The 20,201-nt window shown below is 42.6% G+C and overlaps 3 protein-coding genes across 3 annotated transcripts in view; 2 read left to right on the top strand and 1 right to left on the bottom strand.

Annotated features, from left to right (window-relative positions):
* LOC6593566 (neurotrimin) overlaps positions 1-884 on the top strand; it is a 50,044-nt gene extending 49,160 nt beyond the window's left edge. Inside the window, exon 9 of the mRNA XM_026988804.1 lies at positions 14-884. Within this exon, the coding sequence (XP_026844605.1) occupies positions 14-201 (188 nt within the window). The 3' untranslated portion in view covers positions 202-884. The remainder of the gene's footprint in view (positions 1-13) is intronic.
* Positions 885-3,482: 2,598 nt separating this feature from the next.
* LOC6593570 (nucleolar protein dao-5) lies at positions 3,483-18,216 on the bottom strand. The gene is made up of 3 exons (XM_026988800.1): positions 18,143-18,216; positions 5,476-7,486; positions 3,483-5,409 (listed from the first exon to the last, which is right to left on the bottom strand). The coding sequence occupies exons 2-3, from the start codon at positions 7,231-7,233 to the stop codon at positions 3,598-3,600; spliced, it is 3,570 nt and encodes a 1,189-aa protein (XP_026844601.1). The 5' UTR covers positions 7,234-7,486; positions 18,143-18,216; the 3' UTR covers positions 3,483-3,597.
* LOC6593571 (neprilysin-4) lies at positions 11,970-14,291 on the top strand. Its single transcript, XM_002019215.2, has one exon. It carries the CDS (start codon positions 12,194-12,196, stop codon positions 14,138-14,140), a length of 1,947 nt encoding a protein of 648 aa, XP_002019251.1. The 5' UTR covers positions 11,970-12,193; the 3' UTR covers positions 14,141-14,291.
* Positions 18,217-20,201: the final 1,985 nt, after the last annotated feature.

Genomic DNA, 20,201 nt, shown 5'->3' with positions numbered 1-20,201 from the left:
TTGCCGTTTTTAGTGGGCATCAAATATCAGTCGAATCTGAATGAGATTGGCAAGTCCGAGCAGAAGCTGACGGGCAACAATCCCAAGGGCTATGACTGGTCCAAGGGCAAGGGCAGCGCCAGTCGTCTCCATCGACCCCTTCTGATCTGCTGGCTCCTGGCACTCCTCTCCCTGCTGCTGGCCACGCACTCGCACGGTTAGAGCTCTATTGCGAAGAAAATATATCCCTATATTATATATAAAGTGCCATTAAAAAACAAAACAAGCCAACACAAAATGCAAAGAGCAACAAAACAGACAGAGGACACGCCACAGGATACACCACAGGACACACCAAGCCCGTAAAAGCAAAAAAAATTATGAAACACCAACAAAATATGAACTTAATTAAGCAAATTGCCAAACGCAAAGCCCATTCAAGTTTTTGGTTAGCATTGTTTGCCTTTTCCACCCGCTCCGAAGCTCCATAAATATTTGATTCGATTTTCGGTCCAGCCAACAAAAAAGATGAACACGTAGCCTAGCATTATTGAAACGACAACAAAAAATGTTTTGGGCAAACAAAAGGCAGTAAATTAATCAACAAAAAGGTGCGTTCCAACACTCCGACTAGGGTGTTACACTCCAAAAGGTACATTAATAGAGTGTTCAATAGAACGGAATGAAAATCTTATCGAGCAGCTTAAAGACGATAAAAAGACCAGATAATTCTCCTATCTCTTCGGTGTCTATAGCATAGCTTTCTCCTGGAAAAAATTAGTGATTTATCAAGGAACCAAACACTCTAAATCTTAACTAATTTCCAACCGTTTAAGAAATGTAAAAGCAGTTAAAGATGGACCCGATTTGATTCAATTTTAGGTATATTATTTGGGTATAATTTATTATTTCCTTTCGATAGATTTAAATCTAATTTTTGAGAATGAAGTAAATTAATAAAAAAAATTTAGGACAAACATTTTAGGCAGTAAATTAATGAACTTTTAATTATATTATTTGGGTATATTTTTCTCTTTCCTTTTGTCGTTTCTTTAATATTGATCAAAAACCAATTTATGAGAATTTTAAAGTAAATTATTATGAAAATGTGGACAACCATTTTCAGGCAGTAAATTAATTAATTTTCAGCCAATTCAAGCATGGAGTTCTTTTAATTTTAATTACTTATTATATTATTTTTTGTGGTTCTACCAATTTATCATCATTTTTAAAGTAAATAATTATAAAATTCAATAATAATATTGAGGAAGTAAATGTATCATTTTTTAACCTAGTCGGAGGTTATATGTACGATCTAAAAATACATCAAATCTTTAATCATATCTAACAGATTAAGTAACATTTAATAAGGACTAATTATAGCTTCGTTGCCAAACCTTAATTTGAGTGTAATTTTCTTTATTTTTTAAAACTATTTCCCTTTAAATTGGACATGGTTTTTGTGAGGGTATTTGCACAATGTTAATGAATAAACAATTCTTGTGGACAGATATTTTCTCGAAAAAAAGAAAAAAAAAGCCAAAACACACACAGACACAGTACGAAAGCAGGTTAGTTAGTTGAAACATAAATTAATTTAAATAAACAATTCCGAAAAAAAACATACATTTCAAATGTTGCCAAATTGTTTCAAAAAAGAAAAACCAAAAAGATAAACAAAAGCACACACGATAAACACACTGTATATAAAAAACAACACAAGGCAAATGCAATTGTAAATTATGTACTCGTTATAAGCTATACAAATGATGGCTCATTTGTAATAAATACAACATGAACATTAAGCAATTTATAATAATACAGGATACTCAGAGCCCAAAGAGAGAGCGATAGCGAGAGCGAGAGAGAGGGAAGCGCAATGGCGGCACTAATCAAAAACCAATTAAAGAATATACATAAAATCAGAATAGAGGATACTAGAGGATAAATGATAGAAGGATACTCCCCGGATAGAGCAGAGTTGGTTGGCGAATTCGTATATGAAATGAAGCATATTTATATATCCATTTAAGCCCGGACCTAAAGCCCAGATGCCAGCATACAGAAAGAAGTAAAACTATGTTCTAAACTATACATATACAGACATGAATATACATTTAAATACCATATATCATAGGCTTTAGTTTGTGTTTCGTAGCCATAAGAGTGATAATGTACATTTTATGATATTATGGTTCCCCAAGATCCTCACCCTAAGGAAGAGAAACTGCGAGAGAGAACACAAATAAAATATCTATTTGGGATTGCTTCATATAAACATGTTTTTTTCTTATCAAACTATTATTTGTCCTTACATTCAATAGCAAATATCAGAATGCACTGGTCAGAGCATCGCATAAATGCTAAGCATCGTTTTATTCCGGATTTATATTTGATTCCGTGTTTGCGCAGCACTTTGGGCACGTGAAATTGTTATTGAACCGGAGGCGGTTCCTTTTCCATTTCTCTTCATTGCAGCGGCAACTGGCACTGCCACTGCCCCTGCACAAACATTGTTGCCATGGCAGAAATCCTTTTCAGCTGCTTACGTGATGCCTGGCCTGGCCTGCCATTACCTCGTGTGCTACGTGGCGTATGTGCAATGCAAACAAATAGACAGCCTTGGATTGGACATCTCTTGAGGCAGCAAGAGGCTGATGCATCAGTTAAACATTTTTAAGCTGCCACAAAAGGCTTCTTTGGTTTTTAAAGGTAATCCAAGGGCTTTTGAATGATTGCTGAGCGTGGAGTTGACCTCTTTTCCTCAAATCAACTACCATTCTACCTTTGTGCTCTTATTTTCTCATATTCAGGAACAGCCAAGGCACAGTTACAGCCATCAGGAATGCGAGAATCATCAAATCTCTGGCGGAACTATCGTTCCCCTTCGGATATTGCTTTCATTTCTGTCAATTATCGTATGATATTTTTGAACATTTTATTTTGGATCAGAAATACGGCATTCCACGTCCAGAATACGAAATAAAGAACGTATAGATTCAAAAGAAATGGATTGAAATTTGAATAAAGAAGAACTTTGTAAAGTAATTATTTTGCTACATACTATAACCTTAACTACATGTCTCTAAGACAAAACTCATGACAAATTGTGCTCAAAATTTAACAAGTTTTTTCATCTGCTGCTTTTAATTTTGCACTAGCGGAAACTTTAAATTATGTTTTTATATATATTTTGTTTTGCCTCTAATCTAATTTGTATATTCTTGCACGGGCGGAATGAGGCTTCTACATGCATTTGACACGAATTCTACATATTTCTAGAGACAAAAAGTGGTGCATGCTTTTCGGCTGAATAATACAAATTGCTATCATTTATCGCATGCGACTTTCATGTTTGCCTTTGTAAGTTTGGAGATTTTTTAAGTTCTCGGGTGAATTTTAATAAATAAATTTTGAGGCATTTATCTAATGAATATAGCCAAAATTATTTCTACTGCACTAACTCTTTTTGTTTTAACTTTTTCTTTTAAAGTTTATTATATAAAAAAATACAATATTTGTAACATTAAATGTTGTTGCTTACAAAACTAATTTGTAGGCAAATGCTTAATCTAAAGACATATTACAATTGTAGAGGGCATTATGTCCCATATTTTCTCAGACCTCCACTGAGCGACGATCGAGCAGAGTGTCCAAGATCTTATCCATATGCTCGCTGCAGTTTGCCAAACAAACATCCGCATATTCGCTGAGGAAATACATGAAGCTCTCGAGCTGTTCCATGGAGCAGGTGCGGAAGCCGTTGTCGCGCCCAATGTTGTCGATGGCTCGGATAATGGCGCGCAGCTTCTGGACATATTCGGGGGTGTTGCGACAGTGCTCCAGCGAGTCATCGGCCAGATTCGAGGGCTTTGAATAGCTGCGAATCTTCTGTTCGACGTTCTTTAGCTTCGTTTGCTGCTGCTTGAGTACCTGCATCATCTGTGGCATGGACATGGCCGGTGTACGGACCACAGGGGCTGCCTTGGCGAACAGTTCGTCGAGTGGCACTGCCTCATAGTCCAGGGAGAACATATCCGGAGAGAAAGAGAGCCTTCCACTGCCACTATTGTTGCTGAAGCTGTCCGATTCGAATTCCGTTTGGTCCAGGTCGCTCGTTTTGATGGTGTTGTTGGCATTGCTGCCGACATTCGGCCAGGCGTACTTGCTGCGTCCCTCCAGTCCATTGCTGGCTCCCGTCTGCAGGCCCACGAGCATGCTGTAGCTGCTCTCGATGGAGTACTTTTGGGTGGTGGGCCAGAACTCGGGCACGCAGCTGAACTCCAGATGATCCACGCCAAAGCGCAGCTCCGCCTGGTCGTTCAGCTCCGCGTCCAAGAACTCAAACAGACGCGCCACCTTCTCGCCGGACATCAGTTTGCCGCTGAAGGGCACTGCCAGGTCACCGCTGGCGAACCAGTAATGGGAGCATCCCTTCACGCTGGGCGGACGCTCGGGCAGCGATTGTTTGGCCTCCAGGCTGCCGCCTCTCGTAAACTTGTGAGCATCGATGCCAAAGGCCATGTCCCTCGTCTCCCAGCTCTTCTGCGTGAAGATCTCGTATAGCAGACCCAAACGCTCGGGTGAATTGTGGAAGATCTCTAGGGAGACGGTAAAATCTCCAGCGGATATCCAGAACATCGACTGCGGCTTGGGTGCCGGCATCTCGTCCTGTGAGGAGTTCATCTCCATTGTCGGTGCATTCGCAAAGAACTCCCGCTCGCTGCAGGGCGTTCGAGGAGAGCTGGGCGTGGCATCCAGATCCAGCGGATGATCCTCTCGAATCACCTGCATGGCCAAGGAGCTGCGTCGCGGTCTGTTGTCTTGTGCCGGCGTCAAAATCGGACTGAAGAGCTGCTGTTGGGCCGGGCTCACGGCATGGCGTCCTTTTACGGGTGTGGAGAATCCCGAGGGCTTGCCACCCGACGTTCCCATGGAGGAACGTCTCAAGGGACTGCCACTATCGGTGGCATCGTTCGAGCATGTCTCAAAGCCCTGATCGATGAAGCTATCCCCCCTAATGGTCTGGTCCAGGGACTGTCTGGGCGTCTGTGCCGGCGACTGATCGCTGTCCGCATTCGGTGAAGGCGACGACATCACCGTCAGGGTGTAAGCGGACTTGATCTTTCGCGGGGAGTTCACCTGCCGCATCAGGGATTTGTCCAGCTCGATGTAGCTCTGTTCGGGCATGGCGATATTCGAGGGGATCTTCTTTTTGGTGGGCACTGCCATTGCTGGCTTGTAATCCGAATCCGAGTCCGTGGAGGTAATGGCATTGGCAGTGGCCTCCACAATGGAGTTTTCCTTTTTCCACGTCAGAGTGCGCCGCATTTTCTTCTTGCGGGGCGGACGCAGCGGCTTAGCAAAGTCAAAGTCGGTCGTTTGCATGTTTTCCTTTTGCATTTCGGGCTGGGATTCATCGCTGGTAATCTTTTGGGGGCGAGAATAATCGTAAGTGGATGCTCGAAGAAGGATTTTCTGGCTGTAAAGACTTACCTTTGGTAGTGTAGACAACCCGGATTCACTTTCCTCGGCCTCCGATTGCTTGCGGCTGGAAGAACTGCTCGACATGGCGCATGTGGACTGCGTTTGACTCAAACTTGGACGTGGCGCAGGCACAGGCGGTGCCTGGCGCTTCACCTTGCGTGGCGTCACTGTAGGCGTGTCTTTTGTGTCCACTTCCTTTTCCTCCGACTGGCTGGACTCCTTTACTTTATTCTCCATTTCCAGCTTGGCTATGGCCTCCTCGAGGAGCCTCTCCACTGCCGATCTCTGGCTCACTTCGCCCATGGATGCGGCCGTCTGCTCTTGTGGCGCCTGCTCTGAGATCTCTCCATCTTCCAGGGCAATCTCAATGGTCTGCTCGCTGTTGGACACGCAGGTGATGTCGAATTGTACACCATTCTCGGCACTTAGCCAACTGTAGAACAGGCTCTCCAGCGGCTCGTTCTGAAAAAACATATGGTGGTCGGTGCCGGTTCGTTCCTGACGGGTTCGTCGGATCTTCTTGGGCGGGGCAAAGGCCTCGGTGGGTAGAACACTGCGAATGGAGGCGAGATTCCGCTTCTGGGATCCCTCTCTCCCGTGACTCTCGCTCTGGCGCTCTAGGCAACGTCTTGGCCGGGGCTGTGGGGCCCGTCGCTCGGGGCTGGGCTTAAGGATCACCGTCAACGTGCTCACGTGGAAATGGGATGTGCAAGTCGCTGTCTTTTCCTCCACAGCTGGACTACTTTCCTTCGGAGGACTTGAGGTCGTGGATAGTCCTGCCGGTCGCGGCGGTGAGGCCGGCCCTAGAATGCACTTGGCCTCGAGTTCTTGAGCCAACAGCTTGACACTCGCCTGATGTTCGGCTACCACTTCGCCGCGGGCCATCTGCTTCTTGACTTTTGCCTTGAGATCCGCCGCATGGGCCGTGAATTTCGGATGCTTTGCTGCCATATCGCCAACGAACTGGTTGAACAGCAACGCCTTATCCCGGACACTCAGCTCACGGAATACCTCCTCGGCCACCAGGCAGGGGCCCTGTCGTGACTCCAATCTCGACTGCGGCTGGGGCTTGGCCTCGGGCGAGCATTCGTTGTGCAGCTGAACATATTGCGGCTCTTCGCCGCGTCGCATCACCTGGCTAATCTTCGAGTTGAAAAGCTGTGCCATTTCCTTCACTTTCATGGGCAATTTCCCAGCTGACTTGCTGGCTCCTGCCCTGCCGGATGACTGCGGCGTCTCCGGCTGTGGCTGTTCGTACTTCTGCTTGAGTTCGCTAATCTTTACCTTGCCGGCATCCACCTTGGGCTTGGGCGGACTGACGACCATCTCTGGCTGCTGTCCCGCCAGCTTGGCTATGACACTGGCCACCTTCCCGGAGCAGGCCACCAGTTTGGCTGCCTCTGCGGACTTGGTGGGTGTGACGGGCACCTCTTCGTCAAAGTACTTCATGAGATTCTCAATGCTGGACAGATCCAAGTCCGTGACCTGGACCCTGGACTTGCTGGGCGTGGCGTACGAGTTCTGATGCTCCAGGGCGCTCAGGAAACGATCATCATCCATTGAGGAGATCTCAAAGAGCTCCTCTCGTGTCATGGTGGCTCTGAGCAGGCCACAGGCATCACTGCTGTGGCGACTAGAGCGACGCCTTTCCTCTATCTCTGCATTCAATTGGAGGAGTTCGCTCAGATCCTCGCTGTTCATGGCCGCCGTGTCCATCATCAGCTCGTGGTGCGGCTTCTGGTTGGGTGTGGAATTGCTTAGAACCATCTTGGATATCGTTCTTCACTTCGTGCGTTGTTCACGTTAGACGTTCCAGTTTGTAACTGTGATGCTTGTGTGATTGTACCGCGGTTTTATAGTAATGGCAGGTAGCTTTGGGGTTGCAAAATGTTTATGATAGTCCGCTAATCCGCACTGATCATCAATCAGGTAAATTCCTCAAGCAGCTGCCTCTGAAATGGGGTTTTTCTTTTAATTGGTTTCGCGAACCTTCCAGGAAAGATTGTCGCCTCCAAGTGACCTGCGAATATGCTCAACAGGTAATCAATTTTAATAAGTTTATGATCGTCTTCATAGGGAAAACACTGAACACTCTACAACAAGATTATGGTACAAGAAAGGTAATTTTGACTTGGAAAAATCTAGATTTCTACACGAGAAACAGAGAGGATAGTAAAGAGATCAAAAAGAAGACTTGGAAGAATGTATTTCTACAAGAGAAGGGAGGATCCGAGAAAGAATTTCCAGAAAACTCTGAAAGTAAAGTTAAACCAGAAAAGTGCCACAGAAACCTCGAAAATGTTCTTAAATTTCAACAGCAATTAAAATCTCATGAAGGAGCAACTCATGAACTGCTCTCCCAGTCTCTGGGAAATTCTTTGGCCAGAAAATACGAGTACTAACAAGACCCCAGCGGATTGCAGTCGGTGCCACAATAAAAATCACACATATGAATGGAACATTTTGTGCAACTTGTCGTTTGGTTTGAGCTCTGCTCTCCTCCGCTCTGCTCCGCTCTGGAATGGTGAAACTTTTGTGTGCCATTTGCCACCTTATGCAAATCACAGCCAAAGAGCAATGAAGTCCAAAGTGAAACCAACGATTTGAGCGGGGGGAGTAGAGCAGGGGGGAAACCTCAGGTGCCAAATCTCGTTTTCCCAATGATGATGAGTCCTGAATGAAAGGAAATCTCTCTCTCGTTATTGTCGGGGACAGGAGCGTGCCCCTTTAAATAGACAGATTTCAATTTGCTAATAGCCACGTGGCATATTTTCCATGCAAGGCACTCTCGTTTCTATTTCTTGCGATTCGGTCTAGACAAAAAATTTAAAAAGTAAAAGGTTTTTCCACCATTTGGCTCTCTCTCTCTCTCTCTACACTTTTTTCCTTTGTCTGTTTGTTTGCTCTCTCGCAGAACTGTGCTTTCAATAACTTTAATATCGTTTGTACGGCGGAAATTGAATTGAATTACTCCGCGAGTAACTCGAGAGCGAAATGCGATGGAAAAACCTCTCGTTTGAGCGGGAGTTTTTCCTCGACTCTGTTTCTCGGTTCTCTCTGGAAAGTGAGACGAGTCGTCTGCCGCACGGCGGTGGCAGTGGCAGTGGAAGTGGAAGTGAACCGCAGATATTTTTAATGCTCGCCTTCACTCAGAGAAAGGCAGCAGAAAAGAAGTACTTGGCCAGAAGTATGGCTCAGACGAAGCGTAAGTGTAGATTTTTGCACCAAAAAAACCAACACTGGGGGAAAAATCATGACGAAGGATAGGAGTTAAACAAATATAACAAATAAAATGACTTTAAAATCCTTCAATCTGCATTTCCAATTACTATCCACAAGAGCCAGAGATGGAGATAAAGAAGATATTTAACGAGAATTAATTTGTAATAATTTGTTATTATTTATTTATTTAAAACGAATACAAAATATTAACTTAAAAATATATGAGCGCTAGCTACTCGGAGCTTCGGCTCTGCAGTTAAATATTTGCTGTTTATTTACATAAATTCGTTTAAATAATATTAATATTTTCGGATAATATACAATTTCTCTATATAACAATGCCCGGAATTTCAAGCCCTATTTCTTGTGGATTTTTCAACTTTTGTAAGGGTTTTTTGGGGTAAGTAAAGCAATGAAACTTACTCTCTCGCTGTTTTTCCTATCTTTCAGATATATGTACATATCTACTCATAGTCGAACCTCTCCATACACACACATACACATGCGTCTGTCTGTCTGCCTTGCACTTGTAGTACAAGTATATTCCCTCTCGAAGTCCTGTGAGGCGTAATTGAAATATGAAATTGGTGATTCAACAAGGCGCTGTGGACGCATCCTCGCTAGTGGTTCTGGGTCCTTGGAGCGCAGTGAGGCGAGCAAAGCTGCCAGCCTGCTGCCTGCGTGCCTGCCTGCCTGTCCGACAAAAGAGGAGCTGCTGCGGAAGTGTTGGGTTCCCATTGAACCGTTAACGACTCGGCATTCTTCATGGCCTTTCTCCCTCTCCTTCGCTCTCTCTCTCTCTCTCTCTTTTAGGTAGGACCAGGACCCATGCTTGGGATGCAGAGATTAATTTTTCGCTCGCTTGTTAATAAATTAATAAATTAAATTGCATATTTTCTCTTTGGCGGTATGCCTTTTTCCTAGGTACATATACGATACGTTGATATCATGAGAGTTATGTGCCCGAAAAAAAGTGAAAATTTTAATATAAATAATTTTCGCTCGATTTTCTCTTTGATACAAACAACATTCTGCGCTGCTCTCTCCTTTCGCCTGTCACTCTCTCTGTGTCGCTTTTGTGCCTTGAAAACTATTTCCAATCATTTTGCATAAATTTTGTGTGACTTTCGCTTCTCGGAAAATGGAAAATGAAAATTTTTCACCTGTTTAAAGTGTCTCACCACATTAATTAATATATATTATATGACATTTTTACTGAGCTACTAATAGATTTATAGGAGAGTGGCCACCCACCCACCCCAACCAATCCACTCTTTCTTTTTTTGCTGTTGCTAAACTGCAATTAATTAAAATGGAATCAATTAAAATCAAATGAAGGATTGCAGTTTAATGATTAGGAACCGTTGAAGTATGAATAATGAATAAATAATGCCATGAAAAACAAGGAAATTTTTAATATTTAAATAGATTTTGGGAATGGGATTGAAAATTAAATAAACGCAAAGAGGGGTTTTACTTAAATACATTTATGATTGTTCAATTTATCCTTAAAATTGTACACAAAACCTTATTTAAGAGCACATTAAAGTCTAAAGTATTTTATTTTCTTTCCTTTAAATAAATTTAAGATTTATTTATTATTTAGGAGCACTTAAGGCACTTAAAATGTAATTAAAAACATTATTGGGGGTCGAAGTCAAAGAAATAAGCCATTTTAATTGATTTAAAGCATTCGTAAAATCCCCAAAATGATTGCCAAAGAAGAGAAACAATCTCCAAGTGTGCTTTGACTAGTTGTAGTATTTTTCCTACATAAATCTCAATGTGCATGGACAAGCCTCCTCCAAAAATAACCATCAAGTCGAAAGCACTATCTTTATGCATAAATGTAGATGTACTCGTACCACTAGTACTTATGTATATGTAGCTCTGGTTCTCTGACCCCTTGACGGCGATCGCCTCTCGTGCTTTAGGTTAATCGTTATTGTTCGCCGCAATCATGAATTGCAGCTCAAATTGCGTCATACGTTAAATCAAAATGATTATCAGGTTCCGATTTCCGAGCTCCAATCATAATTAATAACTAAAACACTAAGTGTAACAATTAATATAGCCAGTAGAGAATACGAGTGTCATTAATCATGCACTGAGAGGACAAAAACTATCAAATATATAAAAAAGTAAAATATTTCTAAAGATATCTTAATTAAATGTCAATAAAATTAAAAAAAATATATATGAAATCAAACGAAAATTAAAAATATAAAAACAATTAAATTATGTATAATTTAGTTATAAATATAGATAATTAAATGGAAAGTGACAAAAAAAAATCAAATATTTTCACCAAAATATAAATAAAACTAAAAAAATTTAAAACAAAATAAAAATGTAGTACAAACAAAAATCAATTAAATCCAGATTATCGAATGGAGTGTACCCAAAAAAACAAGGAAATATTTATTAAAAAAATAAACATTAAATATAAAAAAGGTTACAAAGAAGAAACAAAATATATATATATGTATATATTTTAGGTATTAATTAAATAAATGAAAAACCAAAAAAAAGGCATATTTTATAAGCTATAAATCTAGAATAATGAACGGCACGTAGTCCTTTAGTGTTGGGGGGCACATTCTCTTTCTGGGGGCAAATTTTAAAGATTATATGTGGATAATATTAAATCGAATTTTAATCAAAATGAGATCAGCCTTTCCAAAACCTTTCAAACCTTTGCCATAGAAATAGTGGGGCTTCCTTTCGCTGTACAAATTTCCCTGAACATACATTATTCCATAAAAAGGACACAAACGGAGTGTGGATCAGATGTTTTGAAACATTTTGAATGCAACTCACAACTGAATGGAAGATAAGTCTCTCCATAAATCTCTTCTTGTTTCCACCAAAGTCCAAAACATCTTTCAATTTTTGTTTAGAGTGTATTCCAATAGATAAGAATTCCAAAAGAAAAGACGTATTTAAAACGTTTTGAGCTTATCAGCTAACCAAGCGAAAAAAAGAGCCGAGCTGCAAGAATCTCACACACACACACACAGTCACACAAAGTCACACACCGACACAATCGGCCGGACTGTGGATTGAGGAATACTTTAAGAGTGATTTTACGAGCATTGTATGGGTTTTATATTTCGATTGGAGCCAGCCGACCGATCCGATCCGATCCGACCCGAACACACAGTGGAGAATGGAAATGCGAAATGCGAGGAGAATGAACATAAAATCGGAACCGCGTGAAACGAGTTTTTAGTTGATTCTTAGCAAGCGGCAAACGCGCAACAGATCGTACAGAGAACCCGAATCCCAAAAAACAACAAAAAACGATCGCGTGAAATTGTGAAATACATTTTTGGCTATATAATATCTGACATGATTGCGATTAAAAATCCACAAAGTGAACAAATCAAAAGGCCTATAGTCATTGCAAAAAGGAACAAATAACCCCCCTAAAAAACGGGGTAAAATAAAAGTGGAAACTAGTTAGAAAGTGAATAAATTTCAACAAAATTTTGAAGCCAAGGAAATGGCGTGTGGTCTGAGGATTATATCTCTGCTGCTGCTGTCGATTTCCATCGATGCATTGCCCACATATCATCTCAATCAGAGCTGCCCGTACCAAAGCCAATGCGATCCTTCGATCAATTGGCAGCACATCCGCCGACTGGAGAGCTACGTGCGCAGAGATGTGGATCCCTGTGTGGATTTCTATGCCTATGCCTGTGGCAATTGGCGGCGCATCCATAGTGAAGGCGGCACAGCCACAACCATAAGTGAGGCACAAATCAACCAGCGATTTGAGGACTTGTTTCTGCGCCTCCTGCAAGATCCCCTGGCTCAGGAACACGGATACCCCATGCAACAGAAGCTGTTGACCCACTATCAAAGCTGCACGGCGTTGACGAGCCCCAATTTGAGGCGGTATCTGCAGCTATTGCCTCCCCTACCCCCGCTGAATGCCTCCCACTGGATGGAGCTGGTCTCCATCCTGGGACGCTATGGATATCACGATCACTTTGTGCAGATCGAAGTGCGGCACCACAACATCAGCCAGCACATGATCTTCATACAGCCGCACAATCACAATCAGAATCTGGATCTCACGCGGGAAATCTACGATGCTCTGCCACACAATGGGATTGGATTTGCTCAGCTCAAGGAAATGTTTTCCGTACTGGAATCTCATCTCAACAGGCTGGCAAAGCCCAACATTACGGATGATAGTTTTCACAACTTAACGCTGGAGCAGATTCGCAGGACGGTCCCAGAATTGGATTGGCTAGGCGCCCTCAAGCGACAGTTGAATCGTTCATCGGTGAACGCGGATCACTCGTTCCAGGTGGACGAGCTATCGGCCATCAGGCAGGTGATATTGTACCTCAATCGGCAGGACAGACGGCTGCTGAATCTGTACAGTCTGGCGAGATTTCTCAGCCATCTGCTGCAGCTGCCGCACAATCCATTGGAGAGCCTGTCATCCGCTTTGATGTCATCGAAATCCCTGTCCATCGCCTGCATACGTCACATGCGTAGGACCCTCTATCTGCCCATGATTTATGCCTACGAAAGGGTGTACTACGCACAGCAGCGACCATCCGATGAACGTGTCATCCACAGTGTCTTCACAGAGCTCAAGGATCAACTAGTGCAGACGCTCGATCAGAATAACTTCAATCTAGACCGAGGACTGGTGAAGGCGCTGCAGACAAAGGTCCTGGGCATGCGGTTGAATGTGGGAAATGTCCCCCGCAATGTCACGGAGGATTTCTTCTGGGCCACCGACAGAAACTGGAAGGTGGGCCACGACTTCCACGAGAATCATTTGAACAGCCTGCTCTACTACTATTCGCTGACGGCCGAGCTGGAGGGCAATCCCGACGCCACAGAGAAGGCTTTATGGTATAGCTTCAACAACCACTCGCCCGATCTCACGGACAACATCGATGCCACGCCGTACTTTTACTGTCTGGGGAACATCATCATAATACCATACTCGTATGCCCAGCTGCCGTTCTACCACTCCGAGTTGTGGCCAGCAATGCTCTATGGGGATCTGGCCAACACTTTGGGCCACGAAATGCTGCACGCCTTCGACACGGATCTGGTGGACTACGATGTGCAGGGCAACATGAGGGACTACAGCGAGCAGCTCCAGCAGCAGCCGCTCTATGTGGAGGCCGTCAAGTGCCTGAACGACAGCTCTGTGGTGCTGAACGAACGCACTTCCGATGTCAGCGGCTCCCGCCTGGCATTCCGCACCTACATGAAGGACACCCAGAGCTGGCAGTCGAACGGCAGATACTATTTCCTGCAGTTCTCGCACTTCTTTTGCGGCGACGAGGGCGACAGATACCACGACATGGGCAGCACACGCCTCAACTACGCCCTGAGTCAAATGCCAGAGTTCGCCGCGTACTTCCATTGTGCCAGGGGCACGCCCATGAATTCTGCCGAGCAGTGTCAGTTTTGGTAGCCAATCTATAGTATATATCGATTAGTATCTTTTTAGCATTAAGTCTAGTGTTTAGCCGGTGTATAGCTTTAATTAGTTGCCCCCCTCAATGCCCTCAACACCCTCTCAAGTATTGTGAATAAATTTCCTTATTTAGGAACCTTTAACTCTACCTTTTTCGCTGTGTGTTCTCTGTGTCTGTTTCGGTTTTGGTTTCTATTCTGGATTTTGGTATGCGGCACGCATATGTCGAGCAAATTCCATGGCCGGAACGTTGCAGGAGCGTCGCAGACAAGTTAATTTTCAATTACGTGGCACAACGTGAGACACATCCCAAAGGGATGTGCTGAAAGGTAAGGATATATCTATGGATTACGAGATGCACCGTGTGAAAGTAATCCGAACAGTGGATCATGCTCTATGATTCTGTTGGAGGAAAGAGTGGGATACCTATAGACTAAGAGATTACTTGTGTTTTTCAGAATACTAAATTATACAAAAATTCCGATTAGAGAATACCCTTCCTTCACAAAATAAATTAAATAAAATATATAAAAATACTGCCATGACAAATGGCGAAAATTTGTATTTTGGCTCTAAAAATGATCCGATTTAAATAAGATTTCTAGTAGATCGTGAAAATCGTTAAAAAAAAAAACGTACATTCATAAATAAAGACTCCACTGTTGTTCCTAATCATGATTATGCACTTCAGAAATCAGAAGTCGAACAGTATACACTTCAAAGTTTCCAAATTTAATTAGTATACTTTCTGTAGTTCCCATATATACCCGTTTTCTTCATACCAAACCTCCCATAAATCTAAAACACCCTCCTATCCCATCCCGAGTACGAAAACTGCAGAAACGGCACAAAGATTTGTTTCGTCATGCACTGAAATCCAGAAACCGGGCAGTGCTCTGCAGAGCACAGCAACAGCTAAACACACAGATACTACTTACTCACGCACACATAAGTATGTGGGTGTGTGTGTGTGCATGTGTACGCTCTGTATCTATGTGCGTATTTCCCGGCATACTTTTTTATGTATTTGCTAATTAACACGCTTCCTGCCGCACAACAGAGCACAGCAGTCGTAGTCGTAGTCGAAGTCGAAGCCGAAGCCAACGCAGTTGCTGAATGCCGAAGCCAAAGCCAACACGGAAACCAGGGGGGAAAGATGTCGTACGTACCGTTGGCTTTCACTTGGCAACTTGTTGAAGGTCGTTGCGCATATTACTCATACGAAGCGTGGCGTGGCGTGGCTTGGCGGCATGGGGATCGAAACGGTATGCCTCCACCTGGCAACCGCATTAATAGACCATTAACAACATGGCCCGGGAATACGCGGCACGTGAGTAAAATGACAAAACCCGACCCCTCTGGATGGGCTGGTCAACCCCAGAAATGGGGATCCAATACCACAAAACAGACCCAGACCCAGACCCAGACGAGTGGCTGTCTAGCTATCGTAGGTTTTTGCTGATGAAGGGAAAAAGTGGATGCTTTGTAAGGCAAGAAAAGTATCAACGTCTATGTCTAGATATTCCAGACTAAAGTTCAGCTTAAGTTCAGCTCAAATTAAAGCATATGCTGGAGCTAATTTGTAATGTTTTGATCCTATTTGCTCTGTGATAACTATGATAATCATATGTTTTAGTGGATTGCCTGAATACTTATGGAGTTTCCAAGGATCAGTGATATGCAAAGCAGTACAAGAAGATCGTTTAAGATATTCCCCAGAAAAAACGACGAGCTTATAATTTAACTAAACACAGTAGAGGTGTTCTTTAATAGTATTCCTATATATCCTGGAACGGTTCCATTCCATTCCGCAGTCTGGAACCCTTATAGACTTCTTAGAAATAAAGGTTTCTGATGAGTTCATTATTCCCTGAACATTCTATTAAGTTCATTCCTATTGACGCCTAATCAAAGCAATCTAAAACCGATCTATCAAATAAGTATAGCCACTTGGAATGAGTCAAGAAACTCTTTGCATTGTACTATCGATACTACGATTATTCACTAGATTTAGTTCATTAGTTCCTGAATATTATCTCAAGTGCACTTCAATTGATTAGAAACCAGAGTACGAGTAATCGTAGTTTAACGAATTCTATAAACTATAGCTAGCTCGCACTTGTAATGAGTATTTCCCAAGTAATTCCGAGAAAGAGAGAGAGGGAGAACACTTGACTTAATGCGAATGTCTAGCAGTGTCTGGGGTTTGTCGGACTGCCGACCCGGGGACCCAGGGGCTGAATTATGCTGAGTCGCGCGATTTGCTTGGGTCCCCTCCAACTTCGCGCCGGATCGGAGCGACTGAGACGCGCGACGACGCGTGGCTTATCAGCGGAGGGCTTGGACGCTTCATTCATTCATGTAAGTCAAATTGGTTGTTGGGTTTTTGCGGTTTATAATTAAGTTTAATTTTAAACCGCTTCGGCCAGCGGAATTTGCACACTTTCGAGTGACGCAATCCACAATGAGAATTGTATCAGAAAAATGCGGCAGTACTGGCGGCAGTCGGGCAACTGTTTGTTCTGTTCCGCACTGTACGTTGGTGGGAATTGATGTCACATGTCACGTGTGACCCATGGGTTCGTGTGTGCGCTCCCTCTCTCCCTCTCTCGCTCTGCCTCGGTTGCCGGCCGGATTTGTGTGTCTGTATGAATGTCTCACACGTGTTGCATGATTGCCGGCCGCACATTGACTGACTGTTGAGGCAATGCTTAGTGGGGGAATGATGAAATTACAATCCATTGGACCGTCATTCGTTTCATAAGATTATGATTATGCTACAGAGTAGGAGAGGGTTTCTCTACGTCTTATATTTATCCAATTTGTATTATCTGTTTTTCTATGAAATTATGCCAAAGAGTTGGAGAGGGTTTCTTGATGGATTTGTTGCTCTTATGCCTGATACTTTTCGACTTTTAATTGCTCTTTCTGTTTGTTTATTCCACCCGAAATTCTATGATAACCTGTGCCCATACTTAATCGACCCACAATTAAAGAGGAGACACAGAGAGAGGGGGAGTGGGGTTCGCTGCGTTCATGTCAAAACAAAATGCGCATAAAGCCGGTGGGTGCCTCTCCCTCCAATAAAAAGCCAAATCTCTGCGGCTGCGAATCTCACGTTCTAGTGTCACTGACAGAAAGCGCTGGTCCGGTGGTACGGTGGTCCGTCCGTCCGGTGTCCGGTGTCTGGTGTCCGCCCTAACCGCTGTCTGGTGTCTGATGTCTGATGTCCGCTGTCCCGAATGTTTGACAGTGTGTCCATCTGTCCGTACGACAGTCTAGTTAGCCCGCAAAAACCCCAAGCCGCATGTGTTTATTATATAACACTCTCTCTGTATTCGTATCTCCCTCTCTCTCTATCTCTCTCTCCCACTCTATCGCTCGCTCTCTGACAGAGCATTTTTTCAGCGACCACAATGTTTGTAAATGCTTTTTCAACATTCGGTGGGATTTTTGGGGATTGGTTTGTCTGCCAGCCATTTGTTGTTGTTGTTGCTGATGTTGTTGCCGTTGTTGTTTCCTCCATGTCCCACTGATTGTTTGACTAACTATGGAGTTGTGTCCTATCGGTGCGACTGATTTTTGTCGTATGCTGCGTTGCCACTGCTGTTGTTAGCATCATTGTTATGCCTTTCAAACAAGACAGACAGCGGGACAGAGACAGACAGACACACGTGCTGATTTTCACACGGAAAGAACAGTCCTTTCATGGGTGTATTTTTTAAATCAGTAATTGGAGAACAGGAGTACAAGCAGAGTCCATAAAATATCTCTTCTGGGGCTTAAGTTTGATTATTTTAATAATTTATAATATATTCGAATATAATATTTTCATAAAAGATATTATTTGTTTGTTAAATAAAGAACATGAACTAAAAGTAGAAGATCAGAGTATAAAAGGTAGACGGATTGGAACTATTAGATCATAGTATACAAATTACACTGATTGAAAGTCTAAGAGCATAAAATGAAGTACAGATATTCACAAAGCGCACTTACCTTAGTTATCTAAATACATATACATTTATGTACACTAAAAACACTAATAAAACAAAGTTACTGTATGGCAATATCTGAAATGGAAACAAAAATAATTTAAATTAATTTGTTTATTGTAAAAATCTGTAAAATCCAAGAATTGTATCACTTATACGAATCCTTAATGGATTAATCTAAATAAATTGTATTTAATAAAGTGAATGATGATGATATTTTTATGTTTAATGCCCTCCAATTCTGGGAATGAAATATATGCAAAAATATAAATATGTTTGCAATTATTGGTTCATTAATTTATTCCATCAATTTTTACAGAATTAATTGTTAGCCTTTATAGTAGATATATACCCAGATAAAGCTTATGATGCTTTCATCTCCCTTGCGAGGTTCCAAATCAATCAGGAACTGTATGCAATCTTCATAGAATTCATTGCCAGCAGCAACGGGGAATAAACGTCGTTTGAAAGTGCATCAATCATCAAATAAAAGCACAATATAAAACCATCAAACCAATGCCAGAGATTTGTCCACACTGCGGTGGCACAGTCAGGAGGAGGGGGAACAAACAAACCATCAAATGGGGGACCAAAACGAGGGAATCCAAACACATTTTCCAATTCCGACAAAATATTGCGGCGCCCGAAAGTATGCAATCATTTATTGAAATTTTGAGCGCTTTTTTGCGAGTGCGTGTGTGTGCGTGTTTGTGTGTGTGTATGCGGTTGCGTCGCGTTACTCTCTTTGTCTCTCTGCTGACGAGTGTGTGGAAGAGTGTGGGTATATCTGTATGCACTAGTGAGAGCAATTAACTAACAGACAAGCCATTAGGCAAAGCAATTTTGACGAGACAAAGTTCCTGGACATACATACACATATGTATGAGCAAAGGCAGATAGGGATAGAGAGAGCCTTACATATTTCGACCACTTGATTAATATTCCAACTGTAATTATGCCGCTTCCTGTATGTATGAGTGTATCTGTGTGCATTGATTGCAAGATATGAGCAAACATTAATGCACAACGCACACAAAACACACAAAAAGATACAGTATCTGCGTATCAGCGACATTTTCCAATATCGAAACGTGCTTGAGAGGCCGCCCCTGCCGCCCCCACCCCCCCAAAAAGATGTCCTACCATTTTAATTGCCGCCCAAAAAGGCGGCTTCCATATTTTATTTTTTTCCCCCGTTTTCCCTCGTTTTCATATTTACGCGCCACAATTTTAATTAGTTTTACCCTGCGCCTGCCAACGCCGCTCAAAAATTTAAAGAAGGAAGCCGACAGCATGAGGAAAAGTCACGAAAGGGCCGACTACTATGACGCTGACGCTGACGCTGACGCTGACGATGACATCACAGATGACTTTAAAGTTATGGTTTAAAGACGCAGCGAGAGAGAGCAAGTGATGGACGGGGTCGTCTATTTGAGTACAAATATGTGCGCGGAAAACATAAAACAAAAAAATATAATATTATATGCTATATTTCGAATGAGTGATACCCACGCTACGAAGAATGTTGACAAAAAAACAGGGGATTAAAAATCGAGAAAATCATGACAAGCCACAGAATTTCGTTTGAAATACATTTTTGGAAAAATATACAATAAATAAATAAATAAGGTACAAATTAATACACAATATCCTCTGGACTGGACTACTGTGGGTACCGTATTACCCCTCCTTATGCTACATTATATAATTATCGGATAGGGAGTTAAAGTATTCCCCTTATCTCAAAATTGAGCAAATAAAAGCCACATAACCTTTTAACTCTGTACACCACAGCTTGTTCTCTACCTTTTCTAACCTCCAGATGATCTTCCAATCCCAGAATGATCCCCATCTCTAAGGCCCCCTCCACAAAGCCATAATAAGAGTTCTACCTTCTTAATTTTATTACCTACCTCTCTCCAAACACGATACACTCCTAAGTACCACTCGCACCCTGTATAAAAACATGTACTAATACTCGGGAAAAGACAGCGGAGAGCAGTGGAGATACAAGACACACACACAAACATATCAGTGATGGCCGCCGATGCCGCTCTCTCATG

This window comes from Drosophila persimilis, unplaced genomic scaffold (genome assembly GCF_003286085.1).
Source record: "Drosophila persimilis strain 14011-0111.01,24,50 unplaced genomic scaffold, DperRS2 tig00000191-arrow-pilon, whole genome shotgun sequence".
NCBI classification, from domain to species: Eukaryota; Metazoa; Arthropoda; class Insecta; order Diptera; family Drosophilidae; genus Drosophila; species Drosophila persimilis.
The sequence above is the reverse complement of the archived record's forward strand: the minus strand, read 5'-3'. Positions and strand labels throughout refer to the sequence as shown.

Bases quoted from the DNA above. Each gene is read 5' to 3' on its own strand.
- LOC6593570 (XM_026988800.1), bottom strand. From the start codon at position 7,233: ATGGTTCTAAGCAATTCCACACCCAACCAGAAGCCGCACCACGAGCTG. The intron at 5,410-5,475 runs GTAAGTCTTTAC...CGCCCCCAAAAG, and splicing joins GGTTGTCTACACTACCAAAG to ATTACCAGCGATGAATCCCA.
- LOC6593571 (XM_002019215.2), top strand. From the start codon at position 12,194: ATGGCGTGTGGTCTGAGGATTATATCTCTGCTGCTGCTGTCGATTTCC.